The 21,811-nt window shown below is 47.8% G+C and overlaps 2 protein-coding genes across 2 annotated transcripts in view; both read left to right on the forward strand.

The window, feature by feature from the left end:
* Positions 1 to 1,624, forward strand: part of ETV2 (ETS variant transcription factor 2) — a 2,284-nt gene extending 660 nt beyond the window's left edge. The window contains exons 4-6 of the mRNA XM_006171703.1: positions 181 to 654; positions 1,127 to 1,239; positions 1,429 to 1,624. Coding sequence (XP_006171765.1) covers positions 181 to 654; positions 1,127 to 1,239; positions 1,429 to 1,611 — 770 coding nt within the window. The 3' untranslated portion in view covers positions 1,612 to 1,624. The remainder of the gene's footprint in view (positions 1 to 180; positions 655 to 1,126; positions 1,240 to 1,428) is intronic.
* Positions 1,625 to 5,041: 3,417 nt separating this feature from the next.
* Positions 5,042 to 19,715, forward strand: COX6B1 (cytochrome c oxidase subunit 6B1). Its single transcript, XM_006171637.3, has 4 exons — positions 5,042 to 5,155; positions 6,853 to 6,969; positions 11,527 to 11,627; positions 19,517 to 19,715. Exons 2-4 carry the CDS (start codon positions 6,864 to 6,866, stop codon positions 19,568 to 19,570), a joined length of 261 nt encoding a protein of 86 aa, XP_006171699.1. The 5' UTR covers positions 5,042 to 5,155; positions 6,853 to 6,863; the 3' UTR covers positions 19,571 to 19,715.
* The last annotated feature ends 2,096 nt before the right edge of the window (positions 19,716 to 21,811 follow it).

Below are 21,811 nucleotides of genomic sequence, written 5' to 3' on the forward strand. Positions count from 1 at the left end.
GCGGGGGGTGGGGGGTGGGGGGGAGACTAAGACTGGGGAACACCTGCGTCCTCCAGGTGGCATGGTCTGTCCCGGGAACTCCCCGTCCAAGGCGCCAGGACTTAGACTTTAGAACCCCCCGGGGTGCCGAGGACTGAGACACGTGGGCTGCCCTCACCTGAGGTCCGTTTCTCCTCGCAGAGCCCGCCCCTGGCCCTCAGGCTCTGCAGTGGTCGGGAGACTGGACAGATCTGGCGTGCACAGCCTCGGACCCTTGGAGCCCCGCTTCCCAGACCCTGGGCCCCGCCCCTTTGGCCGGTTCTGAAGGGCCTGCAGGCCAGACTTGTGCCACCCCGGCAGGAGAGGCCACCCTGGCAGGAGAGGCCACCCTGTGGCCCTACACCCAGGCCGCCGGGACCACCGCCAGCTGGGACTCCCCCGACAGTGCCTACTGGGGCAATGGCTTGGGCTGGGAACAGCGCGCGGACTGCACTATTTCAAGGAGCGGGCCTGGGGGGTCGGACTCTACCACCCCCTGGAACACCGGGCAGCGGAGAGATGGCACCACCTCCTCAAGAGGGTACCAGAATCCAGCTCGCACCACTTCCTCGGAACTGAGGCAGCAGTCGGACCGTACCACTTTGGATCGTTTCCCCAAAACGAATAACCACAGAGGTGAGAGGTCCCCAAACTCCAAAGGGCGCTGAGCCGCAGTGGGGGCGGGGCCTGGGAAACCGATCGTGAGGGGGCGGGGCTTCGGTATTCGGAGCTCCCCGCCGGGAGCCCGCACTCTGGGTCTTCCGAGACCGAGGACCGAGGACCGAGGCACCGGCAGTCTCGACACCGAGGGGCCAAGGACCCAGGCTCCTGTACTTTGTGAGAGGAAAGAGATGAGGGTTTGGGGGCCTAGGTCTGTAAGTGCGGAGGGAGCCAAATCTCTAAATCTCCGAGATGGGCACCCTAGACGCCTAGGTCCTCCAAATAGAGGGATCCGAACGCGTGGATCCCCAGGGAGGGGGAAATCCGCGTAAGGAGGACCCAGATGGACCGTTGGGCCTTCGGAGTGAAGGAGCCGAACTCCTCGGTCATCGAAGCGGCGCGGTCTGCGGACGGGGAACCTGGGGGTTCACCTGCCTCCACCCCGCAGGTCCCATTCAGCTGTGGCAGTTCCTCCTGGAGTTGCTCCACGACGGGGCGCGTAGCAGCTGCATCCGCTGGACGGGCAACAGCCGCGAGTTCCAGCTGTGCGACCCCAAGGAGGTGGGCTCCCCGAAGTCCCCCCGTCCCCCGTCTCCTCTAGTCAATCCAGTCCCGCGATTTATTTTGCCTAGTCCTTGGCCCCATCCCCATCTCTCCCGCCCTAACCCAGGTCACGACCACACCCTAGCCCCGCCCCGGACACGCCCCTTCCCTCCCTCCGATGAGGCCTCACCTCTAACCTCGCCGTAGGTGGCTCGGCTGTGGGGAGAACGCAAGAGGAAGCCGGGCATGAATTACGAGAAGCTGAGCCGAGGCCTGCGCTACTACTACCGTCGCGACATCGTGCGCAAGAGCGGGGGGCGCAAGTACACGTACCGCTTCGGAGGCCACGTGCCCGGCCTAGGAGGCGGACAGGGAGCAGAGACCCAATAAAAACATCCTTGCAAGCCTCGTCGTGCGTGTTTGTCTGCATCCTTCCTACTGACACTGTGTAGGGAGCCTAGGTGTCCCTACCCCATTCGGGAGTTCGATCTTCCCCCCACCCCACCCCCACAGAGACCCAGGGGTTCAGACCTTCATCTCTTCTCTCACTTCGTCCAGGAGCTCACAGTGCACCGTGAAGACATCACCAGACAAGGATATCCCAGCGAGGTCAGGGCTGAGAATACTCCAGGAGATTGAAGGAGCCCAAAAGAAGGGACCTGACCTAGCCCAGGAGGAGAGTCAGGGAACACTTCCATGGGTGGAATACCTCAGCACTGTTTAAAAACATTCGTTTGGCTGGAGAGGGGAAGATGGATCAGTTCACAAAAGATCTGTGGGCCATACTGAGGCGTCTGGTCTGGATTTTGTCTCCAGGGCACCGGGGAGCCATGGAGGGGTTTAAGCAGAGGAGGGGTTTGGTTTTAGGAAGATTTCATTGAAGAGGATGTAAATGGATAATTCCACACAGGATTACAGTGTCGGTGAACACAAGATATAAGAGGCCCCTGCTCCAGTTAGGCCTGGACACATCAAGACAATATTGGGGAGGCTTTGGAGGCCAGACTGAGGGGTGGAAGGGAAGCAGTTCTCTTACACAGCTCCCTCTCCTAGTCCCCAGGCACCTCCTTCATTTGCACAAGAAATTCACACATTTGAGCCAGCAAGGGGTGTGGTAGTTGAAGTGTTAGATTCCCACATGGTCACTGCAGTTGGAGTTCCAAACCTGGTGGCTCTTCCCACTTCCCCTCTCTCTTTCTCTGGTGAGCACACGTGCCCTATAACAAGCTTTAAAAAAAAAAAAAAAAAAAACCTAAAAAAAATTTTTTAAAAAAAGAAATTCACTCATTCAACAAATATCTATAGAGTATCTCTTATGTGCCAGACACTATTTTAGCTACAACAGAGAATAAGACAGACAAAACCGCCTGTGTCAGGACTGTAAAAGGAATTAGATCCAATGGTGTTTCTGACGATGCTTTATGACACTTCTGTTCTATTGAGGGAAATAAAAATGTAACTATAATTAAAAAGGAAGGCTATACTGTGTGAGAAGGTCAGGTTCCTGGAGAAATAGAGTAGGGAAGGGGATGGAGATGAACAAGATTGCAATTTTAAATACTAGGTCTGAAAGGGACTCACCTAGAAGGTGACTTAGGAACAAAGACCTGCAGCGGGTGGGAGAGGGCGCCATCTGCAGGAAGAGCATACCAAACTAAAGGAACCGGGAGCAGGAAGCCCTTTGGGTGGGCAGCCTGCACATTTCTGGAACCTCTAGGAAGATAGTGTCTGGAGCAGTGGGAGTGAGGAGGAGAGGGAAGGAGATGAAGATATAAAGGGGCCAAGTTACTAGGTCATCTGTAAAGATCTGGCTTTAGATTAAGAGGTAGACCAGAAGCCAGGGGAGGGCTCTGGGAGGAGGAAGGGACCTAATCTGAGGTGTTAACAGTGTCCCTCTGACTATGTGGAGATACTGCAGTGGGAAGAACAGAAGCAAGAAGGGCAAAGAGTGGCCTACAGTGATGGTGGCTTGAATCAGATGTAGCAGAGGTAGATCCTGGATGTATTTTTCCAGCAGAACCAACAGGACTTCATAATGGATTAGCTGTGTGGTGTAAAGATTGGAGTCAAGGACAACTCTGTAACTAGAATAGAGACCTTTCATAGACTTTAACTCCTAGCCCCTCCTTTCTGTGATGCTGGGCTTCGGATTTTTTTTTTTTTAATTATTTATTTGGGGCCACAGGCACACTACTGGACTCCCACATGGCCAACCATGGTTCGAATCCGAGCTCTGGCAGCTTGAAGCTCATCTCGGGCATGTGCACGGGCACACCCAAAATGGGGGGGGGGAATGGAAGGGAAGAGATTGCAGCTGGCTAACCCCCCCAGGGAGTGAGTGATCTCTCACTTTCCCTCTCACTGTCTCTCTCTCTCTCTCTCCACCCCCAGTGCATGTGCTCTAAGGCAAAAATTTCTAAAAAAGATTATTTCTTTAATGTATTATTATTACTACTTTTAAAATTTGCAATAGGGCATGGCACACATGTGAGTGCAAGAGAGAAAGCAAGCCACTAGGTCCAGGACTCAAACCACGGTGGCTATGTGGGAGTCTACCACTTTAGCCACCACTCCACATGCTGGTTCTGGACTTTGGATTTTGAGGCTTCAGCCGCCCCAAATCTTTGTTAATTAGTGTATGCTAAAGTTTGGGGACCAAGGTGATGGAGTCTGTGAATTCTTCATTCTGTGACCAGTGACATTGGGGAAGAGACTGGTTCTTTGTGTGTGTGTGTGTGTGGATAGGTTTTTGCTATAGGGCATGTGCGCTCGCCAGCCAGCCAGACAGAGACATAGAGACAGAAAGCGAGAAATCACATGTGCTCTCTGTCTTTCTGGTGAGCACACGTACCCTATAGCAAAAAACTCTCAAAAAAAAAAAAAAAAGAATATTTATTTATTTATTTAAATTTGACCAGAGAAGAAGGAATAGAGAGAAAGAGAGAGAGAAAGCGAGAAAGCAAGCCGCCAGGTTCAGGACTTGACTCACAGTGGGCCATGTGGGAGTCCAGAACCTTTAACCACCATGCCACCTCTGAGACTGGTTCATTTTCTTTTTCTTTTTTATAATTTTTAAAATAATTATTTATTCATTTATTTCCATTTGTTATTGTTTTCTTTGTTGTTGTTGTTGTTGTTTTTTCCTTTATTTGACGAGAGAAAGAAAGGGAAAATGAGAAAGCAAGCCACCAGGTCCAGGACTTGAACCATGGTTGGCCATGTGGGAATCCAGCGCCCTTATCCACCACACCACCTGCTGGCCCCAAGACTGGTTCATTTTCAATGGGGCCAAGGGGTGGTGTGGTGGTTAAGGGCGCTGGGCTCCCACAAGGCCAACAGCGGTTCGTGTCCTGCTTTCTCGCTTTCCTTCTCTCTCTCTCTGTCCCTCTCTGGTCAAATAAATGAATGAAAAGAAGTTAAAATAATTCTAAAAAAAAAAAAAAAAAAAACAACTTTAGAAGGAAAAAAAAATTGACCCGAAATAATTACGAGGGCAGGAATTTTCACGGTATTTTTACAGATGCATACTCAACCCATATGGAAGTGCCTGATACAGGATTCGCGTTCAATAACTATTTCTGGCATGAATAAAAGTACTTCCACAGGGACATTTTCCCATGCCCATCCTCCAACCAGTCCCGCGATCTGGACCCCACCTCCTCCCTCCTCCGGGTAAAGACAGGGAGGCGGGGAGCACCTGCAACCAGCACGGATGAGCCCCAGTTCGTAGCGCTTCGAAATGCCTTGCAAACTCACGATGGGGCGGTGAGCGGTGAGGAGCAGACATTCTGCCCACTAGAAGGGCGCAGTTCTCGCGGGTGGGCGTGGCTATCCCTCCCCGCTTCCGGCCGGTCTTAATTCCGCTTCCTGTCCAGCTCTGGCGTCTTTGCTGAGGGTCACATTGAGCTGCGAGCTGCTGCAGGGGCGTCTTTAGGTGAGTGTGGAGGATTCGGGCACCTAGCACCCCAGCTTAGCGGGCGGAGGAACGAGACCCCAACTCATGCAAGAACGGGGCGCGATTTCGGCCGGCAGCGTCCGACCTCCCTGGGCCCTGGGGCTTGAGGCCTGGTCCTCTTCATAGTAACAGCCAGAGACGATGTAGATCTTCCTTAAAGCCAGGCAACGTTCGGGGCGTTGTATATTAATATATTAGCTCATTGAATCCTTTTTCCAGCCCCGTGAGGTCAGGCCTGTAATGATCCCCTTTTGACAGCGAGGAGACTGATGCTCGCGATTTAGCCGAGGCTTCTGAGCAACCAGGATTTGGACTCGGCAGTTTGGACTGCACTGTCCTTAATCAACAGTCCACGTGCATGGCCTTCGCGGGTTGCTTTGGCCTCAGCCTGGCTCGTTGGTGTCTGGTCTCTCCTGCCTCTTGGACGTTGGAGGGGCGGCAGTGTCATGGCCAATCTACCCTCACCCTCAAGTGTTAAGTCAAGATCTCGCCCAGAACTGCTCTTCCCAGTGGCTGGTATTTTACATCTCTCCTTTCCATCCCCACCCCTAGTGCCCCAGCCCTCCAGCCCTCCCTGGGGCAGCTCGCATTGGACCGTGGCTCCATGACTCCTCAGGGCTCCACAGGAGTTAGCCACTTTGTCTCAGGTTCCCAAGAAAACTGTATGTCACCGTTTCAGAGACATGATAGTCAAAGATTTCAAATCCTGGGTCCACAGAGTTGGTAGACTTGCAGGAGTGCTAGTACTTGAATTACATCGGTTTTTTTACTTACCTCTACGTGAGATATAGCATTTCCTTCCATCGAGATGGTGGCGACCTCAGTAATGGTGGCAGTGGTGGCTTTGTCCATCACAGATATTCTTACATCATATTGTGGTTGCAGATACCACACAATACCATTTTCACTCCTGGTCACTTCAGCTGCAGTGTCGTTTCTGTTCAGTCAGTATACAGCAGTGGTCCTAGAGTGAGTATATATGCTTTATCATCTACAGTAGGCTATGTAAATACGCTCCGTGCTGCTCACACCATGAAACCACCTGATGACACGGTTTTCAGAACGGATCCCCACTGATAAGCAATGCATGACTGTGCTTAATACAGATGACTGGGTTTCTTGTCCTCTTGTAAGATTTTTCATGCATTTGAACATATCCAGAGAAAGAAGGTAATGGGGTCCCTCAGACCCCTGAGGGGTTTGTAACACCAAAAAGATAAGAATGTTTGCCGTGTAGATTATGCCAGTGATGAAAGCATCCCACCATTTGTATGCTGTATGACCTTGGGACGTCATCTTAAACATCTTGACCTTTCCTTGTCTGTGTGATAGGGTAGTTACAGTCCTACCTTTCTGAGTGGCTGGAGGAGTAAAGTGTTTAGAGCAGCACCTAGTATGTAATAAGTGCTTGGTGTTACCTGGTCTTTTTGGACCAGGACTGATTTTGCTAAGATCCCCATCCTGCTATGACTTGCATACTCAGTTGTATGGATTTGAGCTGCCGTGTGTGTGTGTGTGTGTGTGTGTGTGTGTGTGTGTGTTGAGAAAGAGGATGTGGTGGCTTGTTAACACCCAACCTGTTCTCTGGCCCTCCTGCATTGGCTCTGGGTGGTCTAACAGTCCCCTGCTCAGGCTCCCCAGGCCCCCCACCAACACCCACTTCCCTTTGCCTCCAGGAGTCAGCATCATGGCAGAAGACATCAAGACCAAAATCAAGAACTACAAGACCGCCCCTTTCGACAGCCGTTTCCCCAACCAGAACCAGACCAGGAACTGCTGGCAGAACTACCTGGGTAAGGAGGGCATGGTGGGGGGGCTACAGAACTTCCCCTGGTCCCACACTTCAGGTCACTTACCTCTTGCCTCCTCCTAGGGGACCCATGCATCCCAGTCTCCTCCTTTAAATTCTAGACTTTCTAGCTCTGGAGGCCCCATGCTCCTCATCACAGTCATGTTCAGTGTTTGGGCCAGGGTTAAAACTGGTTCTTGCGGTGTTTTTTTCGTCTTTGACCATAGGGTGTGTGCTCACTGGAGAGACAGAGAAGGAAATGAAAAGTCGCCCTCCACTCCAGGGTAGATGGCCACGCCACAGTCCTTTCTTATCCATTCTCCTCCTGGGATTTTGGGCATGCATGCACACATACCATACATGATTTTCTTTCTTTTTTTTTTTTTTTTTTTTTTTTTAGAAAAAAATATTTTTTTTTTTACTATTTTTTTTTTTTATTTGACCACAGAGAGAGAGAGGGAAAATGAGAAAGCAAGCCACCAGGTGCGGGACTTGAAGCATGGTTGGCCATGTGGGAGTCTAGCACCTTACCTACCCCCTGCTGACCCCACCTCATGTGATTTTCAAGCTGCCAGATCTGGGACTTAAATCACAGTCTGCCATGTGGGAGTCCAGCACCTTAACCACCACGCCACCGGCTGGCCCCCTGCAATTTTTAATTTTAAGGAATGTGTGTGCGTCTTGTAACATAAGTAAAAGAAGTACATAAAACATACAGCTGAGTGAATAATTCCAAAGTAAACCCCCTGCACAGCTACAATCTAAATAGAAATCGCCAACATGCTAATCTCCCCTGCCTATCTGGTGCCTTATCTTTGACACAGCGTCCTGCTTTTCCTCCTGGAGATGTGACCCCCACCAGCAGTGCACATCTTTGTTTTACCACCATGTTCAGGTTCACTTCTTTGTGAGCTTTTACATATTGTGTGTTTTCTTTGTGTTTAAAGTTCTTTTTTTTTTTTTTTTTTTTGGAAATCACCCCCCAGGGGGGATGGCCACATCGCAATCCCTTCTCCATTCTCCTCTTGGGATCTTGGGCACGCACGCACCCACACCCGGTGTGAGTTTAAGCCACCGGGTCCAGAACTTGAACTGCAGTCAACTACATGGGAGTCCAGCAGCATAGCCATTACGCTAACTGCTGGTCCCGTGTTCAGAGTTCTTTATTCAACAGTCTTTCAGTTTCATTCATGCCGTGGCATATAGTTTGCTGGTTTCCACTGCTGTACAGTTCTCCACAATTTATTCTATTCAGAGACACTTGGGTGGTTTACATTTTGCTACTTTTAAGAATGGTATTGTGGGGCCAGCAAGTGGAATGGTGGTGAAGGTGCTCGACATCCACATGGCCAACCGCAGTTCAAGTGCTGGACCCAGCAGCTGAAATTCGTACCAGGCATATGTGCGTGCATGCCCCAAATCCTGAGGTGAGAAGGGAGGAGGCGAGACTGCATCGTGGCCATCCTGGGGATTTTAACATAAAAATTTTGGAGGACACCAATATTCGGACTCTAGCAATTGTCTTTTTTGGGAGACAGTATGTTTGATGCCCAATGTCCGGATCCGCCAATGGTTATAAAATGCTGATATTCCTGAGCCCAGCAAGTGCTGTGGTGGTTACGGCGCTGGACACTCCCACATGGCCAATCACGGTTCAAGTCCCAGACCTAGCGGCTTGCTTTCTCACTTTCCCTCTCTCTCTGTCTCTCTCTCTGGTCAAATTAAGTGAATGAATAAATAAAATTAAATAAATAATTCTTTAAAAAACCTTTACGCTTTAAATTTTTATTGGGTCATTGGAAAAGTCATGATGCATTTTTTTTTTTTAAGAAGAATTACTTTATTGGGGCTGGCAGGTGGTGTGGTGGTTAAGGGCCCATAAATAAATAAGATAAAAATAGAATAATTATTTTTTTAAATAATTATTTTATTTAACTTTATTTTAATTTGACCAGAGAGGGACAGAGTGAGAGAGAGAGGGAAAGTGAGAAAGCAAGCGACCAGGTTGGTATTTGAACCATAGTTGGCCATGTGGGAGTCCAAAGCCCTTAACCACCATATCACCTCTTGACCCAGGGCAGTCATTTCTTAATTCAGACTTACTTATTTGTTCTTTTACTCATTCATTCGGCAAAAAGTTCGTTTGATGATGCATGAGGAAGAGAAAGCTGGTCAATAGTTTTGGTAGGTTGGTGAGCTTATTTGCTTTTTCATTTTAGTTACTATTTAAAGAACTAAAGAGTGAAAAGAACATAGGCAAAATTTGCTCACAGAGTTATGAAATTTGTGCTTGTTGTTCATACAGTTATGTATAGGCTGATTACAAAAACACCTTAACCACCACGCCACCGGCTGGCCCCCTGCAATTTTTAATTTTAAGGAATGTGTGTGCGTCTTGTAACATAAGTAAAAGAAGTACATAAAACATACAGCTGAGTGAATAATTCCAAAGTAAACCCCCTGCACAGCTACAATCTAAATAGAAATCGCCAACATGCTAATCTCCCCTGCCTATCTGGTGCCTTATCTTTGACACAGCGTCCTGCTTTTCCTCCTGGAGATGTGACCCCCACCAGCAGTGCACATCTTTGTTTTACCACCATGTTCAGGTTCACTTCTTTGTGAGCTTTTACATATTGTGTGTTTTCTTTGTGTTTAAAGTTCTTTTTTTTTTTTTTTGAGAGAGAGGGGTTTTTGTTTTAGGGTGAGTGTGCTCACTAGAAAGACAGAGAGAAAAAGAGAGACAGAAAGTGAGAAATCACCCCCCAGGGGGGATGGCCACATCGCAATCCCTTCTCCATTCTCCTCTTGGGATCTTGGGCACGCACGCACCCACACCCGGTGTGAGTTTAAGCCACCGGGTCCAGAACTTGAACTGCAGTCAACTACATGGGAGTCCAGCAGCATAGCCATTACGCTAACTGCTGGTCCCGAGTTCAGAGTTCTTTATTCAACAGTCTTTCAGTTTCATTCATGCCGTGGCATATAGTTTGCTGGTTTCCACTGCTGTACAGTTCTCCACAATTTATTCTATTCAGAGACACTTGGGTGGTTTACATTTTGCTACTTTTAAGAATGGTATTGTGGGGCCAGCAAGTGGAATGGTGGTGAAGGTGCTCGACATCCACATGGCCAACCGCAGTTCAAGTGCTGGACCCAGCAGCTGAAATTCGTACCAGGCATATGTGCGTGCATGCCCCAAATCCTGAGGTGAGAAGGGAGGAGGCGAGACTGCATCGTGGCCATCCTGGGGATTTTAACATAAAAATTTTGGAGGACACCAATATTCGGACTCTAGCAATTGTCTTTTTTGGGAGACAGTATGTTTGATGCCCAATGTCCGGATCCGCCAATGGTTATAAAATGCTGATATTCCTGAGCCCAGCAAGTGCTGTGGTGGTTACGGCGCTGGACACTCCCACATGGCCAATCACGGTTCAAGTCCCAGACCTAGCGGCTTGCTTTCTCACTTTCCCTCTCTCTCTGTCTCTCTCTCTGGTCAAATTAAGTGAATGAATAAATAAAATTAAATAAATAATTATTTGAAAAAAAAAAAAAGTCTTGGGGCCAGCAGGTGGCATGGTGGTTCGGGGGGCTGGACTCCCACATGACTGACCACGGTTAGAGTCCCAGACCTGGTGGTTTGCTTTTTCACTTTCCTCTCTCTCTGTTCCTCTCTTGTCAAATTAAATGAATAAAGCTAAATAAAAATAATTTTTAAAAAATCTTTTAAAAAAACTAGATTAGGGGCCAGCGGATGGCTTAATGGTTATGTCACTGGACTCCTATGTAGTTGACTGTGGTTCGAGTCCTGGACCGGGTGGCTTGAAACTCACACTGGGTGTGTGTGCCCAAGATCCCAAGACGAGAATGGAGACAAGGGACTGCAGTATGGCCATGGGTGTGTGCGTGTGATTTCTTGCTTTCTGTGTCTCTCTGGCAGCCACACACGCTTTATAGCAAAAATCTCTTTAAAAAACAAAACAAAAAACAAAAAACTAAATTATCCCCTCCCTTTCTCTCCAGGACTCAACATCTTAGCATCAAGACCCCCTTCCCCTTCCATGATCCTCTTCCATGCCCATCAATTTCCCCAGAAAATTCTTCCTGATCTCAGAATGTTCAAATTAAACAGTAGTTTGTTCTGAGGAAATTACAAAATCAATTGGATGAGGTGTGTCGAGCCCTTTTTAGTATACTTGTTTCCTGCATGCATATATGTATTTGTGTATAATCGATCATGAAGTAAGAACTATTTCTGACTAAGTTTTGATCAAAAATGTGTTCCACGTAGTCAACCGCGGTTCACGTCCCGGACCCGGTGGCTTAAACTCACCCCGGGTGCGTGTGCGTGTGTGCCCAAGATCCCGAGAGGAGAATAGAGGAGAAGGGACTGCGGTGTGACCATCCCCCCTGGGGGGTGATTTCTCGCTTTCTATCTCTATGTCTCTCTCTGTCTGTCTGGTGAGCGCACTCACCCTATAGCAAAAACTTCTCCAAAAAAAAAAAAATTGTGTTCCAGCCCTTGGTGTATGCTGACCCCATATTCCTTTCCTCACAGACTTCCACCGCTGCGAGAAGGCAATGACCGCTAAAGGGGGTGACGTCTCTGTGTGTGAATGGTACCGGCGTGTGTACAAGTCCCTCTGCCCCATATCCTGGGTATGTACTTCTTGCTGGGGTGCTTGGGATTCTGGGAAAGAATCCAGAGGGGGTGCAGTGACTTGGTGGGAGCACATCTTTGAGGGGCAGAGGGAGGACAAAGCATCACACTGTCCCGAGGGCCTTGTACCTTTTTCAGTGCCGGGTCCCTGTCCCTGTGGAGCTTACATTCTTGAGTAAGCCTTTCTTTCCTTCCTTCCTTCCTTTCTTCCTTCTTTCTTTCTTTTTTTCTTTCTCTCTTTCTTCCTCTCTTTCTTTCTCTTTCTTTCTCTCTCTCTCTCTCAGGTTTTTGCCATAGGGCACATATGCTTGCCAGAGAGAGAGACAGAGAGGGAACATGAGAAATCAGGCCCCCAGAGAGGAGCCACACTGCAATCCCTTCTCCATTCTCCTCCTCATGTTCTTCCTCTCTCTTACTGGTGAGCACACACTGTACCTGTTAGCAGCTAAAGAATAAATATGGGCCAGCCTGTGGCATAATGCTTAAGGCAGCTGGATCCCACATCGTTGACTGCATGAGTTGAGTCCCAGACCCAGGGTCTTGAGAGACACTTTGGGCATGTGTGTCCAAGATCTTTAAAGGAAGGAGTTGGAGAGAAGGGATTATGACATAACCATTCCCCATCGGCAGGTACTTTCTCACCTTCCCTCTCTTTTTTTCTCTTGGTCTCTCCAGTGAGTACACATGCCCTCTGACAAAACTTTTTTTTTCTTTTTTTAAAAGAATAAATAAAGGGACTAACAGTTGGTGTAATGGCTATGTCGCTAGACTACCATGTAGTCAACCGCGGTTTGAGTCCCGGACCCGGTGGCTTAAACTCACGCCAGGCACGTGTACGTGTGTGCCCAAGATCCCGAGAGGAAAATGGAGGAAAAGGGATTGCAGCATGGCCATCTCTTCTCCTGTGATCTCTCATTTTCTATCTCTCTGTCTGTCTGTGTCTTTCTGGCAAGCGCACGTGCCCTATAGCAAAAACCTCTCCAAAAAAAAAATTTTTTTTAAATAATAAATAAAAGAGTAAATAAACAAATAAAAACTAAGGGCATAATAGGCAGGCCTTTTAATTCTTATTTGACCAAACCTTTTGTCAGAATTTAGTATTTCTTGGTCTGCCCTCTTTTTTTTTAATAAAGAATTTATGTTAAACATTACCATGTTGCATGAAATCAAAGGACCCCATTGACTGTTAAACATTGAGAGATATTTAAATCTTCTTTATTTTTGGAGAGGTTTTTCTTTTGCTGTAGGGCATGTGCGCTCGCCAGAAAGACAGCGACAGAGGGACAGAAAGCGAGAAATCACCCTCCACCCCTGGAGGAATGGCCACACTGCAATCCCTTCTCCTCTACTCTCCTCTTGGGCACACATCCCCATGTGCCTGGCATGAGTTTAAGCCACCAGGTCCAGGACTCAAGCCACAGTGGACTACGTGGAAGTCCAGTAACATAACCATTACGCCAACTGCTGGTCCCCTCCTGGTGTATTTTTAAAAAGTTAATCTCTGGATGGGTCCGGCAAGTGGCCTGGTGGTTGGGGGTGCTGGACTCCCATATGGCCTACCACGGTTCCCGTCCCAGACCTGGAGGCTTGCTTTCCCACCCCTCTTCCCCAAGTCAAATTAAAATAAATAAATAAATAACATTTTTTAAAAAGTTAATCTCTGGGGTCCTGCAGGTGGCATGGTGGTTAAAGGTGCAGGATTCCCACGTGGCTGACTGCAGTTCAAGTCCCGGACCTGACAGCTTGCTTTCTCCCTTTCCCTCTCTCTCTATAATAACCAATGGAATTAAATAAATAATAAATATTTTTAGAAATTAATCTCTGGGGCCTAGCTGTGGTGGTGCAGATTGTAGGGTGGGTACCACTGTGAGATCCTCAGTCAACCTGAACCTACTGGGCACGTCTGTGATTGGCTGACTGGGAGGCTGGGGGCTCAGTTGTGGCATGGTGAGACACTGTCAAGGCTCTCTGTCTCATTAAAGAAAGAAAACTTTAGGGACCAGCAGTTAGCATAATGGCTATGTCGTTGGACTCCCATGTAGTCAACCGCAGCTCGAGTCCTGGACCCGGTGACTTAAACTCACACCCGGCACGTGTGCGTGCGTGCCCAAGATCCCGAGAGGAGAATGGAGGAGAAGGGATTGTGGTGTGGCCATCCCCCCTGGGGAGTGATTTCTTGCTTTATGTCTCTCTGTCTCTTTCTGTCTTTCTGGCGAGCACATGCACCCTGTAGCAAAAGCCTCTCCAAAAAAAAAAAAATCATCTTTAATTTATAGGCTCACTGACCATTCCCTTAAATCTGTTACTGCTTAATTTATAGAAGTAAGAGAGTTGTTATAGGGGAGAAAAAAAAAAAAGGAAGAAAGCTTTAAAAAATAAATCTTTATTCCCAGTATGTATATGTGCAGGGTGGGGGGGTGTACTGGAGGTCAGATATAGATTGCAGCACATTTCCTGAGTATTTAAATCATTTTCCCAACCATCCTTTATTTAACATTTAAAAAATAAATCTTAGGGTCCGGCAGGTGGCATAGTGGTTAAGGTGCTGGATTCCCACATGGCCGACTACAGTTTGAGTCCTGGATGTGGAGGCTTAAAACTCACACTGGGTGCTAGACCAGCAGTTAGCATAATGGCTATGTCACTGGACTGCCATGTACTTGACCACAGTTCAAGTCCCAGACCCAGTGGCTTAAACTCATACGCCAGGCATGTATGCATGCATGCCCAAGATCCCGAAAGGAGAGTGGAGGAGAAGGGATTGCAGCGTGGCCATTCCCACTGAGGGGTGATTTCTTGCCTTCTCTCTCTCTGTCTCTGTCTTCCTGATGAGCACATGCACCCTATAGCAAAAACCTCTCCATAAAATACTTACACCGGATGCATGTATGTCTATATCCAAAATCCCTAGGGGAAGATGGAGGAGAGGGGATTGCTGTTTGGCCATCCTCCCAGAGGGTGATTTCTCTCTCTCTGTGTCTCCTGTGAGTGCACAGGCCTTATAGTCAAAATCTCTTTTCAAAATAAATAAATAAATAAATAAATAAATAATCTTGGGACCAGCAGGTGGTGTGGTGATTAAGGTGCTGGACACTCCACATGGCCAACCACAGTTCGAGTCCTGGACCTGGTGACTTGCTTTCTCACATTCCCTCTCTCCCTCTCTGTGTGTCTCTCTCTGGTCAAATTAAGAAAAAAAAAAAATGAGTGAATGTATGAATATATAACATAAAATAAATAAAATAATTTCTTTTTTAAAAAAGAAAACCATGCAGTTAGTGTAATGGCTATGTCGCTGGACTCCCATGTAGTTGACTGCTGTTCGCGTCCTGGACCCGGTGGCTTAAAACTCATGCCGGACGGGCGTGTGCGTGCGTGCCCAAGATCCCGAGAGGAGAATGGAGGAGAAGGGATTGCGGCGTGACCATCCCCCCTGGGGGGTGATTTCTCGCTTTCTGACTCTATGTCTCTTTCTGTCTGTCTGGCGAGTGCACGCGCCCTATAGTGAAAATCTCTCAAAAAAAAAACACAAAAAAACCAGGGTCTGGTCACATAGTGATCCCCTAAAAAAAAAAAAAAAAAAAAAAAAAAAAAAACCAACGCTGAAATCCCCCAAAAAAAAAAAAAAAAAAAAAAAGAAAGCCATGCTATGTCTGTCTGCCTGTGTGCCCAAAATCCTGAGAGGTAGATGGAGGAGAAAAGACCACATTGTGACCATCACCCCGGGGAATGGTTTCTCAGTTTTCCTCTCAGTCTCTCTGTCTCTGGCAAGCACATGTGCCTGTGGTAAAGAAAGAAAGAAAGAAAGGAATTTTCCAATGAAAAATAACATTAGCTTTTTGGGAATCTTCAAAACCCAGCGAGTTATGTAATGTAATAGAATGTAAAGTGACAGCCGCTTAGTCGCCCTCTTCTAGGCTCCTTAGGAGTTAGGTATAAATCTTCCATTTTTCTCTGTGTTATTATGTGTGTTTGTATAGATGTGTATTTACATATTTATGTTTGTTCGTTTGTTTCCAATGTATTACAATCTTCCTGTCTCAGTCTCCCTGCTAGGAAGATGGCTGTGCACTACTACCACACCCAACTCTTTGTGGATTTTATTTTTAAATTGTTTATTTATTTATTTAGAAAGATTGATTTATTTAATTCCATTTATTATTATTTTTTAATTTGACCAGAGAGAGACAGAAAAAGGGAAAGGGAGAGAGCAAGCCGCCAGGTCCGGGACTCAAATCGTTGTTGGCCATGTGGGAATCCAACGCCTTTAATCAACATGCCACTTGCTGGCCCCCTATTTATTTATTTTAATTTGACCAGAGAGGGACAGAGTGAGAGAGAGGTAGAGAGAAACAAAGTGAGAAAACAAGCCACTAGGTCCGGGATTCGAACCTCAGTCAGCCATGTGGGAGTCCAGCACCCTTAATCACCACGCTACCTGCCAACCTTTTTTTTTTTAAGATAGGGTCTCCCCATATTGCCAGCCTTGATTGCCTGATCGTCCTCTCTTAGCTTCCCCATCAGTGGCACAGCAGGCACATGCCACTTCATTTTGGCCACTTTAATTGGCCCACGAATCAAACCTAGGCCTGTATACTTTTTTTATACAGTTAGAGATTGTACTGCAGGTTTTTGTTTTTTTTAAAGAGGTTTTTGTTATAGGGCGCGTGGGCGAGACAGAAAGCAAGAAATCACTCCCCAGGGGGAATAGCCATGTCACAATCCCTTCTCTTCCATTCTTTTCTCGGGATATTGGGCACGCACACACACGCGCCTAGAGTGAGTTTAAGCCACTGGGTCCAGGACTTGAACTGCGGTCGACTACATGGGAGTCCAGCAACATAGCCATTACGCCAACTGCTGGTCCCTGTACTTCAGGGGTTTTTTTAAAAGAAAAGAATTGTTTTTATTTAACTTTACTTATTTATTTTAATTTAACCAGAGAGAGAGAGAGAGAGTGAGAGTTGGGGAGGGATGAGAAAGCAAGCTGCCAAGTCTGGGACTTGAACCTCACTGGTGGCCACGTGGGAGTCCAGTGCTCTTAGCCACCATGCCACCTGCTGGCCCTTATAGATACTGTTTTGCACTTTGCTTTTTTCATTTAACATGCAGCACATACCTGTATTTGTGCCAATACACTCTTCTCGATTATTAAGTAGTCATTGTCTTTTTTTCCTTAAGAAATGTTTGCTATAGGGTATGTGTGCTCCCCAGAGAGACAGAGAAAGACAGAGAGCGAGAAATCACCCCCTGGGGGGGCCACGCCGCAGTCCCTTCTCCATGCTCCTCTTGGGATTTTGGGCACGCACGCACGTGCACCCAGCATGAGTTTTAAGCTGCCAGGTCAACTATGTGGGAGCCCAGTTACATATCCATTATGCCATCTGCTAGCCCCTGTTGTCTTTTTTTCTTTTTTTTTAAAGGTTTTTTTGCCATAGGGCATGTGCATTTGCCAGAGAGCTACAGAAACAGAGAGAGAGGAAAAGTGAGAACTTGACCCCGGGGGTTGGGGGGGATGGCCACGCTGCAGCCTCTTCTCTATTGTCCTCTCAGGATCTCGGGCACTACACACACGCACCCAACGTGCTTTTTAGGCCACTGGGTCTGGGACTTAAACAGCGGAACTGGCCATATGGAATCCAGTGCCTTTTACCACTGTGCCACCTGCTGGCCCTGGTAGTTGTCTTTTTTTTCTTTTTTTTTTTTTACATTGGGGCACTCACAAGACAGAGAGACAGAAAGCGAGAAATCCCCCCCCCAGGCGGGTGGCCACACCACAGTCCCTTCTCCTCCATTCTCCTCTCGGGATCTTGGGCAGGCACGCACATGCGCTTGGCGTGAGTTTTAAGCCACTGGGTCCGGGACTACATGGGAGTCCAGCAACGTAGCCATTATGCTAACTGCTGGTCCCCCTGGTAGTTGTCTTTAAAGAATTAAAAAATATTCCCTTCTCCTTTAGCTGGGTTCAATCTTTTTTGTTATTCTTTTTTTAATCTAGAAGGTGCGTGCATGCACATGCAAGAGAAAGAGAAAGCACTCCCCGTGGGGCCTGGCCACACTGTGACCCTGTTTCCTCCAGTTATCACTCCATCCGGATCCTAGGCACACGATGCACCTATGGTTTTACAAGCCTGTTAGGCTAGGATTTAAACCCTGGCACCGCTTAACTACTGCCCTACTGGGACAGCGCTCACTATTTGAAGTGTTACAAGTGTACAGTCCCATGGCAGGAAATGTTGAATGTTTCTTGTTTCTTTTCTCTGGCATTAACTCCTTTCCATTATCTGGCATTACTGAGGAAAGGGTAATTTGCCAATTTGTCTCTGCCCCTCCTTTTTCAGCATTGTAGTTTTTTAAAAGCCTTTTTCTTTTTTCTAATTTGCTATAAAGTACTTGCACTAACCAGAGAAAGTGTGAGAGAGAGAGAGAGGGAAAGTGAGAAACTACACCCCAGGAGGATGGCCACACCACAATTCCTTCTCCATTTCAATTTTGGACATACCTGTACATGCACTTGGCATGTTTTCCAAGCCTCCAGGTCTAGGACTCAAACCACACGGTCAGCCATGTAAGATCCAGCAGCCTTAACCACACGAACATGAAGTTTTTATGGTGTGTGGTGTGTGTGTGTGTAAATAAAAGAGGCACGTGGGACCAGCAGTTAGCATAATGACTATGTCGCTGGACTCCCACGTAGTTGACTGCAGTTCGCGTCCTGGACCCGGTGGCTTAAAACTCAGCTCCAGGCCCGTGTGCGTGTGTGCCCAAGATCCCGAGAGGAGAATGGAGGAGAAGGGATTGTGGCGTGGCCGTCCCCCCTGGGGGGTGATTTCTCACTTTCTGTCTCTCTGTCTGTCTCTGTCTGTCTGGCGAGCGCACGCGCCCTATAGCGAAAACCTCTCCAAATAAATAAATAAATAAAAGAGGCACGTTTGTGGCACTCACTAGTGGGCAGCTGCATTGTAAGTACTTGATCCCACCAACCATGCAAACACATGCCTGGTACTTTCGTCAGTATCCTCATTCCACAGAATTGGAAGCTGAGGCCCAGGGAAGGTTAAATTGCTTGAGATCACACAGCTTAGGGAGGGAATCTTTGAGAAGGATCTCTCCTGCGGAGAAGGAGATGGAGCATTATGTGAGCTTTTAGGCAGATCAGTTCTGTGGCCTGGTGCTGAAGGGAGACGGGTTAGGGTTAGCCCACGTGACTGACCGTGAATGTTGTGTCCCAGACCCAGCACTTGAGAAACACGCCAGGCACATGTGTGTGCGTCCCTCCCTCTCACGGTCTTTCTGTCTCCCTGGCGAGCGCATACATCTCTGACCAAGAACAAAAACAGCTTGTAACTGTCCATCGGAGCAGAGTGTTACTTCTGGGAAGGGTTAGTGATTTGATACATCTGTGATCCACAATGAGGTCTCAGTGTGTACTCTGCCTAGTACCTTTTTGAACTTCATCCTGTAGATCCATTCATCCCAGAACAGAGGCCATCCTCGTTTCCCACAGTGGCCTAGGACGCCGTCTGTCTCACTGTCCTGACAAACAGCAGAGAGCATTAAGTCAGGTTACTGAAGCAGGGCATGTCCACAGTCTTGAAACCCTGTAGAGTGACGTATCTCCTCGAGGACAGCCCCCAGTAATCCCTGGGTTTGTCTGCCCCTGCCTCGCCCACCACCCCACCTCTGCCCAGTGTCAGTTCATACAGAACAGTGGTTTTCGTCCCTTGGAGTCACTGCTGATCACACAGCTCCTGGAATAGTGGTGGACAGAGCAGGCACCCATGGTTCTTGTTGACTGAGGGAACGGGTGGGCAAAGTGAGGAAGGCAGACCGCCACCCACCGCCATTGCCCCTGAGAAAGGGAGTGACACTGTTTGCCTCTCCACAGGTTTCAACCTGGGACGACCGCCGGGCAGAAGGCACATTTCCTGGGAAGATCTGAACTGGCTTCACCCACCTCTCCTCTGCCCTCCGTCCTTGTCTCAGGTGGCAAAATGGGACCTGGGTACATGGTTATCCACCCATGTACCACCCTGGGACCTTGAATCATGACTTAACTAATAATAAAAGTTTATTGGAAAAGTGTAGCCTGTGTGTGTGCAAGAGCTAGAGTTGGACAAGAAGCTGTGTTGAATCAGTATGCTGGCTGGTAAGAGGGGCCTTAGAGTGATTCGCTTTTCGTTTTTATTATATTTTTATTTTTTATTTTATACTGTCTCTGTACTAGACAATGAGTAGAGTGGGCGATTGTATAAAATAGCCTCGAGTCCTCCATGTGTGCTAAAATTCATCCGTATGCTTGCCCTTATTATCTAGATAGATTTTTTAAAATCTTAGTATGATTTTTGAGCCATAAGAAATTAGTATAAGAAATAACTATGAGCTAGCTGTGGCATGGTGGTTATGGCAGCTGGATCCCACATGGCCAACTACACAGTCCCGGCCCTAATGTGTCAAGCTAGGAACATGTACATGTTCAAAATCCCAATAGGATGGAAAAACGGAGAAAGGATTGCAGTGACATGCCCCATGGGGGGTGGGGGTGCTTTTTCATTCTCTTTCTTCTTCTTTGTCTCTGGTGAGTATACACATCCTCTAGTAATTAAAAAGAAAAAAATAGCTATGTATACATCACTAGCTTCAACCGCTATCAAAGGAAGGCCAATCTACTTCATCTCTCTCTAACTTCCCCCACTGTTCTTTCACAATGGTCCCAAGGGAGTTGCCCCCACAATAACAGTCCAGAATATTCAGCAAACTTGTCAACAGGGAACTGAGACAGCATGACCAGGCAGTGCACCATTGTGGGGCTGAATCGATGTATCCTCAAGACCTTTCAGGCAGTTGCAGGACTGACTGGTCTGATGTTCATTCAGATGTGCAGAAGTGATTCTTGCATTGAGGAAAATGAGCAAGAGGGACCGTGAGAAACTTTAGCATGCACTGTACACAGCAAGCAACTTAAACCCGAGGATTTTCAGCGAAACAGTAGTACATTCAGCGTGAAGTCAAGGGGTAGGACTCCCCTGATCCCTGCTGCCCAATTTTGTCCAGAAGCTACCACCATTAGCAGTTTCCTGTTCATAGTTCTAGAACCTGGTTCTGTTTTCCCTCTTCTCTACCACTTCCATTTGCTCACACAGTTCCTGCTACACCAGCCTCGTCGGGGCGGGAACTGTGTGAGCAAAGGAGGCTTTTTTTTTTTAATACAATTTTTTGGGTTTTTTTTTTTTTTTTAGAGGTTTTTGCTATAGGGCATGTGCGCTCGCCAGAAAGACACAGAGAGACAGAGAGATAGAAAGTGAGAAATCACCCCCCAGTGGGAATGGCCACGCCGCAATCCCTTCTCTTCCATTCTCCTCTCGGGATCTTGGGCATGCACACACATGCGCCCAGCGTGAGTTCAAGCCGCCAGGTCCAGGACTTGAACCATGGTCGACTACGTGGGAGTCCATCGACATAGCCATTATGCTGGTCCCACAAAGGAGGCTTTTCAGTACACTAGGCTGGCTCCAACTTCAAGCCCCTTGCTCATGCTGTTTCTCTGCCTGGAGTGTTTTCTCACCAGATCACTTGGCTCTCTTCCCTCTCCACCACAGGTCTTCACGCATGCGTGACTTAGTGACGCCTTCCTTGGCCACTTGACCTGTGACGTCAATTCCACCCATCATGCGTTCTTTGTACCCCTGTGCCCCTTCCCCAGTGGGAAGGGCCCCGCCGCAATCCCTTCTCTTCCATTCTCCTCTCGGGATCTTGGGCATGCACACACATGCGCCCAGCGTGAGTTCAAGCCGCCAGGTCCAGGACTTGAACCATGGTCGACTACGTGGGAGTCCATCGACATAGCCATTATGCTGGTCCCACAAAGGAGGCTTTTCAGTACACTAGGCTGGCTCCAACTTCAAGCCCCTTGCTCATGCTGTTTCTCTGCCTGGAGTGTTTTCTCACCAGATCACTTGGCTCTCTTCCCTCTCCACCACAGGTCTTCACGCATGCGTGACTTAGTGACGCCTTCCTTGGCCACTTGACCTGTGACGTCAATTCCACCCATCATGCGTTCTTTGTACCCCTGTGCCCCTTTTCTTTCACAAGCACTGCCACTAACATTTTTCAGTGTTTTACATATTTATTCCTGGACTTTGGTCCTGCCTCTAGAAAGTACTTTTTTCATTCCGTTTTTCAT

This window comes from Tupaia chinensis, unplaced genomic scaffold, assembly GCF_000334495.1.
Source record: "Tupaia chinensis unplaced genomic scaffold, TupChi_1.0 Scaffold149922_1, whole genome shotgun sequence".
NCBI lineage: Eukaryota > Metazoa > Chordata > Mammalia > Scandentia > Tupaiidae > Tupaia > Tupaia belangeri.